Below are 17679 nucleotides of genomic sequence, written 5' to 3' on the forward strand. Positions count from 1 at the left end.
CTGACCCCCGTGGTCCCATTTAGAACATATGCTTCCTCACAATGTCGGAGGGGCTGCAGCATCTCAAATCTGTCTTGAGCCTTCTCTCAGTTATCAGAACCAGGCTGTGTGAAAAGCCCATCTGTGTGCTCAGCCAAAAGCATTTTGTACCTAAGAGCTGTTTTACAAAGAATAAGCTCAGTTGCTTTGGAATGAGGGTGCTTTTCAATGCAGCAATCTGTGCCGAATCAAAAGAAGCGTGTTTTTAAATCCAAAGCTACATATATAAAGAAGCAAAGTTATATTGAGGTCAACAGCACCAAAGCACCAAAAATATCAGTAGCTGATATTCAAGATGCAAGCAAAGCTGCAAAAACGGTGCAGGGTCAGGTCAGATGGGGCTCTGAACATCTGATCTAGATGTAGGTATCCCTGTTCATTGCCAAATGTCACCTACAGGTCTTAACCCCAACACAGGAGCAGGGCTGGCTGTGCCTTACATATATGATCTTACAGGGCACAGGCGTGTCTGTGTAAGAGGAGGAAGGCGCACACATGGCTGTGCAGGGGGCCAGCAGCCCCCAAATGGAGCACTCCCCCCTGTAGACAGACGGTGAAGGCTGGAGGAGGAAGTGAGAGTGTTCACACGTTGGGATATGGTTTGATGCAGGCAGGGAAGTGTGGCTGGGTCTGGCTGATTTGGCCGGGCTGATGCTCGTTGTTATGGCAACAGGAGGATGCTGCTGGCACTGAGAGCATGGAGAGCGGGGATGGGGAAGGGGAAAACTTTAGGGAGAACAGGAAGGGTTCAGAAGGGGGGAAAAGAGGGAGAAGAGGTTTGTAGACCAAGATGGAAACTGAAGAGGGATGAGTAGGAACCTGGGATCTTAATGGTGTCCCACTGAGCCCCTTTGTGAGTCAGAGCAATCACAGAATCATAGAATTGCTTGAATGAGAAGGGACCCTAAAAGGCCATCTAACATCATCCCCTGCAATGAACAGGGACACCTACAGCCAGATCAGGTGCTCAGAGCTGCCCAGCCTGACCCTGAATGATTCCAATTCTCTGGCGAGGTCTGTGCCCTGCCCAACCCATGAGGAAAGATACAGCAATGCTCTCCAACAGGGCCAGCACCGCTGCTGATGGCTGGAGGTGTCTCCACGGGCTGATATCAGGACCTGGGGTGAGGATGAACCCTGGAGGTGTGCCCCAGCCCCAGCACACCTGGGGGCTTAAATGCCTTCTGACAACGTTCCGGGGCTCTGCAGGGATCCACCACTGCAACAACACCTTCATGTCATTGGCAAAGCATCCCTATGGCCCACAGTGAACACATCTGTGGGGACTGCAACCCCATAAAGCATTTGTAAACCCATCTCATGAATCACTGAAATCAACCCCCCCCGAACCGCCCAACATCGCTCCGCTCCCCGTGTCCAGGAGATGGCAGCAGCGGGTGCAGCCCGGAGCCGCACGCAGCGCAATGCTGCTCAGCAATGAATGCTGCTCTCGGTTCTGTCTGCTCTTTATGCCTGAACGTTCCCCGTTTTCACACCCTGTGTGAAAACAGGGTGTGAAATGGTGTGGGATGCACCAGGCTGCTGTGCTCCGAGCCCAGAGCTGATGAAGTCCCACTGTTGCAAAGGGACTGCTCTGCAGGCAGTGTCCTCTGCCCCTTCATACCCAGTGGCACATGATCCCAGTCAATCCCCTGTAAAGGGTTGAAGCTCAATGGCTGCTTTTTAATTTTCAAGCCCGATGAAGTAGACTTGGCATTTCAATTGCGTTACGAAAGGTTGCTTTCAGAACAGCTGAAGAGGAGGAAAGAAGTACATTTCTTCTTCCCATCTAATCAGACTGAAGTTTCATGGTGCCAACCTCAATCTGTGTTAAATTGCTCATGCCATCCTCCAGAGAGATCGGGCTTGGGTACGTAATAGAAGCTAATTCCGAATATGATGACTCGGATAATTAAGTGCTACAGCTGTAGAAGGGGGGATTGTGGTGCCTGGATCCCCTCTCAGGTGTTCCATCATCCTCGTCACAACTGTAGAGATACCACCTCCCCTTGCTGCTTGAACCAGGGCACATTGCTTGTCCCCAGCCCTTTTCAGAAGGGATGGCAACACGGAACCCCTCAGTAACCAGTCAGTGGGATAGAAAATCCCTGTCTTGGTCAGAGAGGGAATGTAGGCAGCAAGTGATGGTGCCATGGCCTGACCCCAACCATTCCATACTACAGGAACAGCACCACTGAAGCTGGTTCATCTCCAGCCATTTTGCTCAGTTCTTTTGCACCTCTGGTCACCGTGCCATCAGCCATTTTAAGGCATGAATGACACCTACAGCTCCTGCATCTGCAACCAAGAAAACTTGGTTTGGAGAGTACTTCTCTCCATATAGCTATGGCACGGCACAGCCAAGTTGCACATGGCCACAGGAGCACAAGCAGAGCCCTCGCTGTGAGTAGAACAGACCTATGCTTGCAAAGCCACACGACAAAATGCATTAGCTCAGTGTGATCCAAAAAGGCGTGCAAAAGGAAGATCAGCTTTTCCGCTGGACTTGCTGCAAAAGAAATATCAAATGTCCTCCACTTTGTTTTCATTCTGGAGCTGGAGTGAAATATCAAAGGATAATTCAAAACACATTTGGATATGCTTGAGGTAGGAGAGCAGTATCTCCACCAGACCATAGAAATCTACTCTGTATTAACTCTATTCTTTCTTACCTCCCCCACGTTTGACAGCTCCTGGAGCAGGCCCAGCACCATTGCATCAGCATTACTGCCAGGATCCATTCCACATGCCGAGCAGTTTCTGAAGGAAAAAGCATTTCCTGACATCTGTTCTGAATTCATCACTCTGCTCCTCCTCCCCCACTTCATTTCACCGCACTCTGCTCTGTCTCCCCATCCACCAACACCTGTCCCCTGCTACTTGGGGATGAGCTCCAGGATCAGCTGAGGTTCTTTGGGGTGAGCTGATCACTCACACCTGTTTCAACCATGTTTCCACTGCCCTGCCTGCTTCCTCTCCTTCTATTAACATAAGATTTTGCTTTCAAAGGCACAGAACAATCTGACCTTAAGCCAGCAAATCTGTGCATGTACTTTCTTCCACCTTACCATCTTTCTCATATAAGAAACACAGGGTTGAGCGGTAGCTAAATTAAAAGCACCTTTGCAAGACTGAACGCAGGAGCAGACTCGTTACTGCTTCCTCACTGCCTTTTTCAGTGGAGCAATAGTAATGCTTGTGGTTCCAAGGCTGAATTCTGCCTTGATAAACTTAGAAGGAATGACTGCCAAAAATTGTTTGGTTTCCCCTCATTGTCTCACCTTACACTAGCTAAAAAACCCTCTTTAAAGACATGGGGAGATAACAGGACTAAGAGACACAACTTACCTTTCTCCTGCAAATTACCTTACCAGCAATGTTGCAAATATGAACACGGACTGGGGTTGGAACTACATGATCCTTGAGGTCCCTTCCAACCCGGGTCATTCTGTGATTCTGTGGATGCAGTTTTAAGGACCCAGAAGTCACCACAGCCTTGATGCTTCACGATTTTCTATCAGCTGGATATTTCAGTGCTGACCCCACAGTTTTGATTCCAACAGGACGTGACAGACACCGCTGCATACTCCAAGCATGTAGAAGATTTTATTAAGCATAACTTTGGTTCTAAGTATTCCTCCTTTTTGTAATACCTTTAGTTAAAAACAATTGTACAAGAGCAAATACAAAAAATATTAAATTATGAAAACAAATCCTTTAAGGCTCCCTTTTTTTATATTTATATATATTTATATATGTACACTCAAACAAGTGCAGATATTAACAGAAGGTTAAAGCCACAAAAATGCTAAAAAAGTTTACTGCTATACTATCAAAAGCAAGAATTTTTATGAAGTACTGCCTTATTAGAGGCGGAAGGGGTCAAAGTAAGAAAGCCATTTTCAAATCACTGCAGTGTTTGCAGGACTGCTTCAGATCCCCAGGAGCTGAAGGGCAGATCAGGAATAGCTCACCTCCATCAGCAAGCAGTGTCTAACGTGGGTAGCCACCCATGCTCTGATAGCTGAGGAGCCATGTAAGAGCTACCCAGCCCAGCCCAATCCTGACATTAAAGACAGGCTTTTGCTTGTCAAATCAATAGGAGAGTGATTCGGATTCCTAGACTAAAAGGTCAGCAGGATTCAAAGATGTGCTAATGAACACGCTGATATTCTGCTCGTATGCAGAATGAACTCCAAATGGAAGAAAAACAAACCTACTTCACACTGTATGTACAAGGGGTTTTTCTGGCTGCCTGTGTTTAGTAACAAGAAACTACCCTGAATCACAAGCTGATATGGAGAGGAAGCAACATACTTTCCACTTTCAAGGGCCCAATCCAATGCTTACAGAAGTCCAGGAGAAACTGTTGTCCCTACCGACTCTGGTGCCATTTGGATTGCACCCAACTCCATTCACCTTGCTGCGCCTGCACAGTAGGATTGCTACGTTCACTGAAGACAAAGGGCTGCAAAGAAATAGCCTGCTGAAGCCAGAGGAGGGTTTCCTCACCGATTCTCAGACATTTCCATGCTGAACAGAAGGTTAATTGTAGAGTAGAAGCCAACAGACATAAAGTTTGGTAGGCTGGGGACGGTTAAGGTAAAATGTGTGGCATGGAACTCTGGTATGTAACACTGTCCCAACAATCAACAATATGGAACAACTCTAAACAGTGCAAATGCCAGAAATGAAGGTTCTCTCCTTATAGAGGAAGGAAGAGTAAGGAAGAATCTGCAGCACTGAGTGTTCCTCTTCTGAGAAAATACTAAGAGTCATATTTGGCCTTTGTCCTTTGTAACTCCATAATCAGAACGGTCTGGCAGACCATCTTCACATTTAATCATCTAGATATGAGTCACACTGCAAATCTAAATCAATGGCAACACACTTATCGCAATTCAATTTACTCTTGATCTGATTATGTCCTCATAATAAATGCCTGGATCTTGAGAAACTGAAGTCTGTCTCTAGGAAACATTGCTAATTGGGAGCATTTTGTCCCAAGCGCTATGCTGAAATTGTGTTTAAAACATCTGATACTTACAGGAAAGGCAAAAGAAACTAAAAAAGCAAACCAACAAACCCTCCCCCACAATACAAACACGCCACTGTTGATATTAGTAAAAAAGTATTCTCAAACAGTTATGTCCTTTATAAATACAGAGTCAAAATCGTTTCATTTAGCATCCTAAGGCAAAGACTATGATTAGATCCTCAGCTGATACGGATGAGCACAGCTTTAGTGAGAGCTAGGAATATGCTAAGCAAAGAAGATGAGGATTCCTCCCCACTTTCCGAAGACAAAATATCTGCACCTACTCACACCAGGTAAGAATCCAACCCTATAAGCCTACAAGAGTAATCTGTTCCCCCCTTTCCCCCTCCGCATCCCAGGCTTTCCTGGATAACTAGTAGTCATAAGCATGAAGGATCAGATTCTGCCATCCCTATAAAACTCAACAGTATTTTATTTAATGGCAAGTCATGGAATAACTTGCAGAAAGGCAGAAGGTGATGGAATTGGACCTGAAGAGTCAGTGGTAACACATTTCCCCTCTGATGAGACTAAAGGAAGGACGGGATAAAATGAATGTCATTTTATGCCTCACTTCAGGGAAGAGTTCTCCATTTTGGTAGATTCCAACCATCAGTTGGACTCTGTTGCAGGAGCTACATAAAATCCCTGCAAGAGCTGAGCAGGAACTGATGGCAGAAAAGACTCCTGATTTCAGTTCCAGCAAATGAGTCATGTGCTAACACTGCACTCAGACCAGTATGTTCTTGGAGGAGAAAGGCCACAGCAGTAAAGTAGGTAGGATTTCAAAATACAAAGATTAGAAAACAGGTCATTTTGCATTGAGAGGTAAGAGAGGTAAATACACAGGTAGCACTGTACAGACCTTCAAACAACATTTTAAGGGAGAGGTTTAAAGACAGAGATAAATCAGCTTCTTGATTCTCTGGTAAGAGGATCACCAGATTTCTGCTCTTTCTTAGCCCACATTCTGCACGCTAAACAGGGAGAACTGGGCTTTAAGGCTGCTCACCTGTTCGCTGCTGGTGAATTTTAAGCATTCCCATTCTGCCTGCAAGTGCCCATCCCTGTGGGGATGGCCATCAGTGATTAACACCCCTCCTGTCATCCCATATTTGATAAAAGTTCCAAATGAACACAAATATATTGTGAGATATAAACAGGCTTTAGGTCTAGATGGAGAAAACTTATCTGCACAGTAAAGTTTCCTAAGATATCACAGGAGGAGTTTGTTTTGATTTAAAGCAAAATATCATCTGTGTACCTCCACTAAACTAGAATCACAAGAGAAAAAGCAGTGCAACACTGAAGAAGCTTCCCTACTATCCCTGGTTAAAATCTCTGAGTAAGCACTTCAGACTGGTCCATGACACTGATGCCACGCATCAATCCCAGAACTGCATTTGGCAAGTCGATCTGTTACAGTCTTTATAATCCACACATCCTAGGAAACAAAAATCTCATCTTCAATAAGTGTCAGGTGGATGCTGTTCCTTTCCCTCCTGACGGGGCAAATCTGAGACAACTTGCAAAAGTCTCTCTGCAGCCACAGCAGGAAAGCTGGAAGTCTTAGTGGGCGCTGCCTCTATGAGTCTGGCGCTTCTGTAGCTTCCTGGACCGTCCTCCTCAAGTTACCCTTGACTTTGACAAATTCAGGTGCATTTTCCTGCTCTTCTTGTATCTTCTGTTGCTCCAGTTCCAGCTTAAAAGAGATTCAGGTGTTAAATAAAAGCATATAAAAGGGATGATCAAAGTAAAAGACAAAAATGTAACAGTTCCAATAACTGGCCATGCAAAACAATTTAAATTGCTTCCTTTCTTTCTCTCATAGAAAAGTTCAAGTTGAATTTCTTTGGGACTATCTGTTCTCACAAACTACCAGCCTTTTCAAACCTTTGGCTCTAGCTCATTCCAGCAGGCTGCAAAAACCTGCACTACGTGCTAATGCAGAACCTTACTTACATACTGTGCAAAATAAGGACTGCTTAGCAACCCACAGTGAAGGCAGACAGGTCACATCACCAGAAAGAAGGAAACAACCCTTCAGAAAACTAACAAAAGCTCCCGAAAGGATCTTTCTCTTAGAACACACACCATGGTCTCTCTGATTAATGGGGACCACACTGTTGGTCTTATTTAGCTCACCTCAGTGATGTCTCCTTTGTCACTGGTTCACTGATGAGGAACATGCCCTATTACAGTAAATCATGACACAATTCCTCCATGTGTCATTCTGTCAATTAATGACATACCTACGATGCTTACAAAGTGACAACATTACTTGCAGTGGGCAGGCTTTTCCTCTTCTAAGGGAATTTTCTATTCTATGTGTGTCCTTGAGTGGCTGAATTCCAAACCAGGCATCTTCCCACAGACTAAGCCACCTGAAGCTGACCATATCTCTCTGAGGGCTGATGTGACTAAACCTCATTTTCAAGGGAGTTATTTGATTTAATTGATTTCTGTTGAGAAATTTGTTTCTGTAAATACATGAGGTATTTAACTGAAGAAATTTTGCCTCTAAGGTACACAGAGTGCCTTAAGAGGCCCAGATTCATTTCGCTGTCACTTTGCCTAGCAGTTATGTGTCCCAGCAAAAGACTGCAACTCCATATAATTCTGTACTTAGGGTATGAGAATGCTTTCCTTCATTTGAAAAAGCCAATGGGCTCATTCATTAAAAAGACCCTCCATAGCCTCAGAAAGTCACCTAGTTTTCTGCACAGACCAGAAGAAACGACTGAGGTTTTTATTCATCGAGTGTCTAGTTTTAATGCACTGCAGTCTAACATCTGTTCTTACTGTAAACAATTTATCTGCATTTTGTCAGAGGAACTGTGACAAAAATCATCTGCTGTTTCTTCCTTAGAAAGGAAATACCAGGTGTTGAGCTCAGAGATTGATATGTAAAGTCAGTGTTAGATCCCATCTTACCTGCTCCAGTTTCTGCTGCCGTTTCAGTAGCTCTATTTCCAGGTCTGACTTCTTCTTTTGTGCCTCCTCTTCTTTTTGCTGTTTAATAACTTGATCTCTTTTTCTTTTCTCCATCACCTTTTGTAACTCCGGTTTGTTCTGAGGTGCAAGACCCCTTCAAATTAAACAGGAGTAGAGGGGAGAAGGAAGAAAGATCATTTTTTAATAAGCTGACATTCACAGTGAACCATAGGCAGGTTTTCTCAAGTCAACTGGCTGCCCATTTGGGTACTTTGAAATACAAATATTTAATTAAAAGAAAAAAAATGGACAGAAGATGTATCGGTCTCTATCAGCTGGAAATGAAGCCATATTATTACTGAGAATATTTGCCACATACTAGTGTTTCTCCTGAATAATTCGCTGTTACGGCTTCCACCTTCAGCCTTCCCTCTCTTTTCTCCATTCCAGAAGAACCAACTTGAAAAACATCAAAAATCAAGAGCTGAAAACTAATTTTGGAAAACAGAGAAAGCTAGCTGGTAATTCAGAGCAATTGCATTTGCACAGTCCTGCACTGGGCACAAAGTCTGCACAGACAGAACAAAAACACATTGTCCCTCCGGATTTTGTCATGTTGCTCCTGGAAATCATTAATTCAGTCCTTCCTTGACAATATGGCAGCTTTAGGCACGCCTGGTGCTACACTATTTCCATTGAGAACAGAGAGAGTTCCCAGGCTATGTTGAAAATCACACAGAAAGGGGCTAAAACAACAAAAAGAACCCCCAAAAAAACTCGCAGTCACCTTGGAGATTGGACAAAGGGGGAAGGGATGCTCCCTCTGATGAGATTTTAGTTAGGGCAAAATATTTTCCAAGCCCACTACTCTAAAATGAAAAAGTGTTTGCAGTTGGACTCAATGATCCTTTTGAGTCCCTTCCAACTCGAGATATTCTCGGGTTCTATTTGGAATATCCTCATCATTCCATTATTAGTTGGAGCAGAAAGATCCAAACGATGCCTTTGTTACTGTAGCCTTCACTGGGAGGATGATGGTATGAGTGTAACATCAGCCATTTTTAACTGCAGTTACAAGAAATTCAATAATCTGAAGAAGCTTTCCAAAAAAGCTTATTTTCACCACCTCTCACTGTATATTATCTGTGGTTGCTTAATTCTTCCATGTGTATCTGACAGCACGTCTAAAAATATATTAAAAAGCCATTTTAAAGTGGCATCTATGAGCGACTCCATATATTATGCAACATTCTATCAGTGTACATACCCTGGCAGCAAAATCAAATATTTAGCAACACCACATGCTGCTCCATACTTCTCATAATGTATCTCATGGCCTGAATGCAACGAGCTACAAGACTGTATTAATATTTTATGTTTCACGCTATTTTAATTACATTTCAGCAGTTAAAAATTAAGTCAGGCAGAGAAAAAGCTGAGGTAATATTTTATTATAATGACTACTGCTACTACTATTAATGACTACTACTACATCTGGGTCAGTGAGAGCTGAATCAATGGTAACTTCTATACTGATGAGCAATGAAGGTCGCCATGAATCAGATGCAAGCTGTTAAGTAACAATACACATTGCTGATTTAGATGTCCCATTTATCCCAACTACAGCATAACTAACACCTGCAGAAGATCTCTCCATCTAATCAAAAGGGATCAGTAGTCAGGCTGTGGAATAACACTTGTAACATCAATCCTGTTCTCCTGCATTTAGAGAGGGAAAGCAACAAACAGGCTGCTACTGGATTAAGCAGGTGTCTTGTATCACCTCTTCATGATTTTTCTAGATAAATATGACTTAAAAACTTTAGCATGGAGCAAGCAAACTGTGCTTAACCACTTCTATCGGAGCACTGAAATTCCTCTGTATACATGGCAACTTGCAGTAACAGAGCATAATGCAAAAATAATACCTACATCAAGGAAAAGCCTCGTACCAGAGAATAAAGCACAGAGCCCTAAACACCTCTTCAAAGATTTTCTGCTGCTGAAACCCTCAAAGTATTTCATTTCTGCACCAATAAGGCTCTAAAATTAACAGCTGCAACTAATCAAAATCACAATAAGAGAAGAAGGGGGTATTGAGGGCAGCACAACTGTTTTGTGTAATAGGATATTCTTCAGAAAGAAAAGAGCTTCATACTGGTTTCAAGTGCTTTATGCTTTCATAAACTTTAAAAGGAAAAAAAAAATAGACTTAATTTAGTGCAGTCTCCACATCCTTTACAATAAAATTGTAAGTTGAGAAACTTCAACTATCTTCTATTCAATGCCTTTAAACTCTGTGGTGCTGGGAACTGACTTTGATGTTTAATCCCGTCAGCAACAAAAAAAATAGGACAAACACCTATTTAGGCCGGTTTCTTCCAATTCACTTGGCATTCTGTAAAACATTTCTACTTCTTCATCACTAAAGAGATGCTGCATTGTGTAAGCAGTTCATTTAGAATTAAGTATCTAAGCTTAGCATTTGTGAGGATTTTGCTTTTCCACACAGAAAAGGCCCTTTTCTCCCCTCAAAATACCACCCTGCCAGAAAGGGAAAAAAGATAAACTCTTCCACCAAATACACAAATCCAGCTGAACTGAAGTAGTTCTTCCTCCACTTTATTAAGGTTCTGGATCTCAGAAAGCCTGAATGGGTGTTAACAGCAATTTTTATTCTCAAATGCACTCTGAAATAGTTCTTTCACTTCTGCTTTGGGGATCCTCACACCCTTGCCTATGTAATATCTCTTTTGAGTGGTTCTCTGTTTTGTAGACAGTCTGTAGAGAAGACACTCAGGGTGTTACTGCAGCGCTAAGTTAATAACTGCACAGGCAGCAGATAAATGAGGGCAAAAGACAAAGGAGCAAATCAAGTCCAAACCACTTCCTGATACAGTAGCATCCACACTGCAATCCCTGCATTTGAGTTATCGGAAGAGATGTGAAGATAATGATTAAAGATTAACAGATCTACTATCATGCCAATTGCAAGTGGCCGAGGAATGTATGAGTTCCATGGCCAGTATCAGGACTAAAATTATGTATCTTATTAAAGGACTACATAAGAGTCCTGAATTGCAAGTCCTAATTAATCTGTGAGGAGGCAGGAAGACAACATGTCTTCACTTACTCCTGCTAGGACAGCCGTGCAGGATTACACTCCTGACATCAAAGTAACATTGGATATCTTCCATCAAATCATGAATCTATACAGATGTTAATTTCCACTCGTTTAAATGGTGGAGTCCCAAAAGCTTGGAGGCTTTTTTTCTCCTCTGTGTAGTTAGGCAGCTATTTTTTAATGTTTTCTCTTTTTAAAAGGAGTTCTTTGTTGTTGAAGAGATTTAACAACAGACCCTCGTCTACCCCTGGGCCAAGCCCCCCGTGTCTCAGCACAGCTGATGAAATCAAGTTCCAGTTCTTTACATCTTCAAAAGCAACAGATAAAGCAACAGCTGTGCAATCCTGTCCCAGGAAGAAGGAAGCAGAAATTGCAAAAGAAACACTTGTGCAGCAGCAGAGCAGGCATCAGGTTATCACTGCGTCATAAGGAAGATCAAGTAACCACAGAACAACTTCTGAAACAAAATACACTGTTTCTTTAACCTAAAAGTGCTGGGAATGGTGAGAATCCACAGATTTGATGGTATTGTTGGTGACTATCGAATATCTGACAAAATCCATTCAAGTTGAGAGCTGAAGACAAAATAAAGCGCTGAAATAACAAATATGAGATGGGAGAACAAACACCAAGAGGCAAGTCTGATTTACAGAAGCTTTTACAGACCAACAACTGATCTTGCGTTTGACATCCTCAGTGTAGTTTTTGACTAGCATTGAAACAGACATGAAAGACCTTCAGTTAGATTAAGACTCAGATGAAATAGTGAGGCAGCCTATAGCTTTCTTATACAACTACTGTGTCAGCATTTGTTTGTAGGTTATGCACGGGTTTTTTAAGTATCCCACCTGCAGCTGGTGTAGGCAGCACCACTGATTATACAACACGTAAACAGTGGGTAACACGGCAAAGTCTTCGTAATGGAAATAATGATTTAATACTAAAAACATATGTCTACTGGGTGTGGGGTGAAACATCGTTTTGATGCAACTAAAACTCAGCTGTGTGTTTGGGGTCAGGGAATAGCACATGTCATTGTCAGACTTTTACCTTTTCTGATTCATGAGCAGCTCTCTATGGAGATCCTGATGATTCCGGGATGACTTCACAGGATTAATTAATTTCTGAGGTCTAATTAACTCAGGATTGTCATCGTCTATGTAGTCTGGTTCAGCCATAATCTTTCTTGGAATGGGAAATGGATCTTTGGGTTCGGTGTCCTTACTCACAGTATCTGGAAAACAATAGAGATGGGGAAAGACTATGGTAAATCAACATTTTCAAAAGGCTTTTCAGTGTATTAAGACACAGAGTGGCACACTTCACCATGTTAATAACATTTAAGCTTTTCTGGATAGATTTTGACTGAGTAAATTAATGTGCTCAGTGCAAACATCAGTACCATTTTTTTTAGTAGATATTTCAAAACCCTTCATCCCTTCATGTGGGTTTTACAAAGGAAAAAGACAGAGACCTCCATCAGCCTGACTGACAAAACAGCCGAATGCTGCGTGCTGTAGAGTACGGAGCTCTGAGATGAGTCAGGGAACCACTGGGGTTTGCCACATATTTCCCATTAGAAGCTAAATCTGCATTTTAATTCAGATCCCACTGTAACCAGGGCATACCTCTTGGCACAGTGAAAAGATGTGTAATAAGTTGTGGATACCTTCATACAGAACATCACCAGCAAGCAGCAGGGCTGCAAGTGGGCTTACGGATGAAGAAGGGAAACTACAGCACTGGTTTGTCACTGGATGCAGGGAAGCCATGCTGGATGTGAATGTGTCTAACGTACCCTGTAAAGCCCTTTCAGTGTCTTCATTTGAAAGCACGATGGGGGTTTTCTAGTCTAACCTCCTGCTGAAGGCAATATTAACTATGGGTCAAACCAGGATGCTCAAGGCTTTATCCAGCAAGGTCCTACATCCCCCAAGGCTGCACAGCTTCTACGGGCAACCTGTTCCCAGGCTCACTGAGCTTCATGATGAACTGTGTTCCAGCTTCTGCCATGCACTGCTGGAAAGACCATGGTAATGTATAATTGCATGTCCTATAGAAAGGCCAAAAAACTACCCCAAACAGAGCCTATTTCTCAACGCAGGTCACTTAGAAGTGTTGAAGATTATCTTCTTTATGAATGACTGAATAAACTGGTTTTTTTTTCCCCTTTTATTTATTTGAAGTAAGAATGCAGCAATTCGTACTTCCTTGGTGTTCACGTCAGGCCTACCACAACTAAAACAAATCTGGTATCTACAGGTTTCTTTTGGTCAGAGGATGGATATAAACTTCTGTTCTTCCATCCTCTCAGCTCTGTTGTTCTGGTAGGGCTGTCAGTCTCTTGGAAGGCATTTATCATCCACAGCTCTCTATAAAAGTACCGTATAATCAGAAAAGTATAGTTTTCTATATACAGAATAACTGTGTAATCAGCCAGAAAATGACCTGCTGCTTCTTTAAGACAAGTTTCCCATCTGCATAGGCAAAGATGAAAAATGCAGAATCACCCACAACTGTTTGTCATGAACAACATATTGATCTTCTAACACAAGCCCCTAAAAAACAATTGGATTCAATCATTTCTCAGAAAGTTTGTTGCAATATTTTGCAACTTGCACATTTGCTTTTGGCAAAGAACTTAAAGTGGAGTCTATTCTTCTTTCTTCTGGCCCATTTCTATTTTTAAGAACAAAACTCCAAGGTCAGAAATAGTGGTTTCTTAATGTAACATGAGCTCTACCAGTAGCAAGCGTGAATGAATGGAATTCCCTTGGGAACTGAAGACGCTTTCCACGTGTGATTAAGCTGCAATTGATTTCAGCTTGGATTTCCAAACAGAGCTGGCACTGTAGGGCACCCAGCTCCTGCTTACTGAATCCCCTCCTAACCATTGCAAATCTGGGCTGGCCACCATCCCAGTCCTGCAATACACAACCAACACAATTAACACAGTGTGATTTCTACCCACACCCTTTCAAAGCAAACATTTAGGGAAACATAGGTAGATTTCACAAAAGGAAAGAGACTGAGGCACCAAGAGTTCAGCACAATAGACAGGAACTGTGCTGGATGTGTAACCACTGAGTTTCATTCTGATATTCAAACAACAAGTTGGTACATCAGCCAAGAACAATAACAGAATCCCTTAAGTTCAAAAACAAAGTTTAATACAATGACAATGAAAATTATAATAATTTATTCAATGAGTCCCTGCTATTCATCACTGCACAAGCCACAAGACATAGAGTAGCTCTCAGATCATCACAGGGGAACATGAAGCACATTATTGTGTTATTAGTAATGCTCCAGCATTCCTGGCAAGACAGGGAAGGTTTAGGTGAGATATTAGGAGGAAGTTTTTCACACAGAGGCTGGTGATGCACTGGAACACGTTGCCCAAGGAGGCTGTGGATGCCCCACCCCTGCAGGCATTCAAGGCCAGGCTGGATGTGGCTCTGGGCAGCCTGGTCTGCTGGTTGCTGATCCTACACATAGCAGGGGGTTGAAACTGGATGATCATTGTGGTCCTTTTCAACCCAGGCCATTCTATGATTCTATGAATGGTCTCTGCACAATTCTGTCTTCTGAATCTACACAAAGTATTCTACATTTTTCCAAGCTTTAATCCAAATAATCACTTGGCAGGAATATGCTGCCTTCATAGCACTGGAGAGGCTCCTTTCAATCATCCAAACATCCACAGAGCAAGCACAATCCATTTCTGCATTTCACTGTTACCTTACAACAAAACTGAGATAAAGAGATTGGGATTGGCAGGATGTTCAAGCTGAGCTTGTTCTCAGTGTAATAATTGCATGCTGGAGGAATGAAAGTAACATTTAGGAGGAAGATCTCCAAGAGACATCCATTTCTGGTGTTCTTCATTTTTTTTTCCATCTATAGAGGTTTGTCCAGCAGAACTCCCTGCAAGACATGTGCCAAGATTGTTATGGACAGCCACTGGCATTTTCAGCAGATTCAATGTAGATCTTAACAACACTTGGTGAAGGATTCTCCAGATGCCAGTTTGCAGCAACAGAGCTCATAAGGCTTCAGAGAAGGAAGTTCATGCTAAAAAAAGCTCGTGTTTACATGGTATTCAGGGAACTGCATTTATTTTCTCTCTGGTATTCATCATATCAGAAATCACCCTACACACATGGAATCTGAACATAAAAATTCCTGCGAGACACCAGACATTTATATGACTGTACATATATGAGGCATTTTCACCCTTCAAATGGTTCCCACAATTATTTGCAGCTGTGGAAGCGGAGGTAGACTTGAGGCCCCTTAAAAAACAGACAATTAAATGCCTAAGAGTACTGATGAACATCCAAATAAGACTAGTCTAGGATCCAAAAATTACATTAACGCTAAATTCATATCATTTCCTCTTTGCCTTATTAAATTATTGAATTAATATCTTCCCCAGAAGCATCAGCCCAAACACTGGATGCCTCTTGAAATCAGATTTTACTCTGGAAAAAGCCTGAACATCTGTTCTGAGCTGCACTGCAAACCATCAAGCACTGTTTTTTAAGACTTACATTTTTAGATCTTTACACTGCTTCACAGACATGCGGTTTGTTACAAGTAACCCAAAGGCATTCTTTAGGAAGAAATATGGTTTTACTCTCCTCCTTCCCACTTGGAGAAGAATTGGAATAAGAAGTGTTCACTGTGCCAGCTCAAACAGCCAGTGCTGCCTTACGCAGTCCAGCCTGGATAGAAACCTAAAGAGCTACTTCTATACACACTGAACCTTCCAATCACCTTCTCAACACTGTACATCAAAGCCCTTCACCATTATCATTTTCATCTAAATGCACTCAGTGCAGCAAGAGGCACTTGACTACAAAGATATACTTGATTAATCCATGATTACAGATATCATTAATAACTTCCCACAGTTCACCCTTTCGTTCTTAAAGTTAGAGCTGCTGAAAATAGAATGCAAAGTACTCTTCCCAAGCAAGATGCTAATGCCAGCCCATGTCCAAGCAGTTTGGCTTCTATCCATGCAGGCTTCCGCAGCTCAGAACAACAGCGAGGTCTGGATCACAGTAGGCTAAATGAAGCAGCAAGCCTGAAATTTTGCTGTCAGTACAATGCCAGAACAGTGTGACTAACAGCACCTTTCTTACAGGCAGATTTTATAAACTCTCTGTAGGTATGTAACCTTTCTCCTTTGCAATAATGTTGGGATTACGTCACAGGAATACGGCAGTAAGAAAGACCTCCTAAACTACTATTAAATGCAAATAGAAATGGTTCATTTACCCTTCTCCTTTCATTCACCGCGGTCTGATGGCACATCTTATAGCAACACTCTTAAGGAATGTGTGAGGCTGATAGATGACATTGCAATTAGGCCCACATAAACACAATCAGATTAACTCAGAACACCCTCCTGATTGCAATGGCACTGAACAGGGTCCATCCAGCCTCAGACCTAGGGAACAAGGTATTGGTACCAGAAGCTGAGGGCTTCATTAGTCACATGGCTGCCAAAAGACTGAAGGACCATGGATACTCCTTGCAGTAACTGTGGTGTTGCACCTGATTACTTGACCAGAGCAGCCATAAGCAATTTCAGTGATGCCATGAGTCTGGAAAAAAGCAGGGCTCACCAGCTACTGAAACTATTCCCACTGTCATATTAATATGAACTAAAGCACTCCAAACCTTAAGGATATCCAGTTAACATTCATTTTCTTCCATTAAGTACTGCTGAGAATGTAATGTCAACACAGCACAGATAAAACATCCACTAGATGAGAAACCAGAAGAAAAAGGGTCATTTTAAAGATGTTTGCATTGGCACTGACACCTAAAGGGGAAGGCAATGCAAGATCTGGGCCAGTGTTCCATACTACCACAGTTCTCTTAAATGCAAAGCATTGCTCATGGCTCTAATACAGCTTAAACACTACCAGGCAATCTCTGTTCCTGCGCTTTGAAGTTCAGTCAAGCCTTGGGTGCTAAGAGAAGAGCCTACATCCCCAGTGAGTCTAATGGCTAAAGGGTGATGCTGGTAAGGGCACAATGACTGTTCCCTCTTAGTTTGCAGTCTATCTGGAAAAAAGAAAGAGAGACAAGAGACTTGAAGAGTGTTTTCACTTTACACTGAAATCATGAGAACCAATGAACACGAATTTATTGTAATCCAAACCAATTTCACCTCTGTGCTACACGGTAATTATTACACACCATAGTAAACACAATGTTCAGGAGAAGTAGGTCAATCTACATTTTATATAAAAACAGAGTGTTAATTCAAAACCAGAAATTCCAAGAGTCAGAGGACAGTTTCTTCCAGGACTTTATTACAAATCTGAAGAACTATCAAACAGTGTCACCCAGTGGTAAAGGACTTCCTAGAGACAGGAACAGGAGCTTTTGGCACAGAGAGCAGTCAAAGCAGGGGGAAGTGGAAAGGCTGACCAAAATCAGTGTTTTTGTACAAAACTTATGAGTAAACAAGTAAAAAATCCCACGGCCTTTTAGCAGGAGGTCCTGCTTTTGAGACGGTCTGTTT

The 17679-nt window shown here is 42.4% G+C and overlaps 1 protein-coding gene across 6 annotated transcripts in view; it reads right to left on the reverse strand.

Moving 5' to 3' along the window:
- Nucleotides 1–3619: 3619 nt before the first annotated feature.
- The window catches only part of FAM107B (family with sequence similarity 107 member B), a 75601-nt gene continuing 61541 nt past the window's right edge, over nucleotides 3620–17679 (reverse strand). For all 6 annotated transcript variants that reach the window (XM_032442107.1, XM_015873619.2, XM_032442114.1 and 3 more), the window contains 3 exons: nucleotides 12186–12369; nucleotides 8012–8165; nucleotides 3620–6779 (listed from right to left, as the gene is read on the reverse strand). In XM_032442107.1, coding sequence (XP_032297998.1) covers nucleotides 6663–6779; nucleotides 8012–8165; nucleotides 12186–12313 — 399 coding nt within the window. In that variant the 5' untranslated portion in view covers nucleotides 12314–12369 and the 3' untranslated portion in view covers nucleotides 3620–6662. The remainder of the gene's footprint in view (nucleotides 6780–8011; nucleotides 8166–12185; nucleotides 12370–17679) is intronic.

Source organism: Coturnix japonica, chromosome 1, assembly GCF_001577835.2.
Source record: "Coturnix japonica isolate 7356 chromosome 1, Coturnix japonica 2.1, whole genome shotgun sequence".
NCBI classification, from domain to species: Eukaryota; Metazoa; Chordata; class Aves; order Galliformes; family Phasianidae; genus Coturnix; species Coturnix japonica.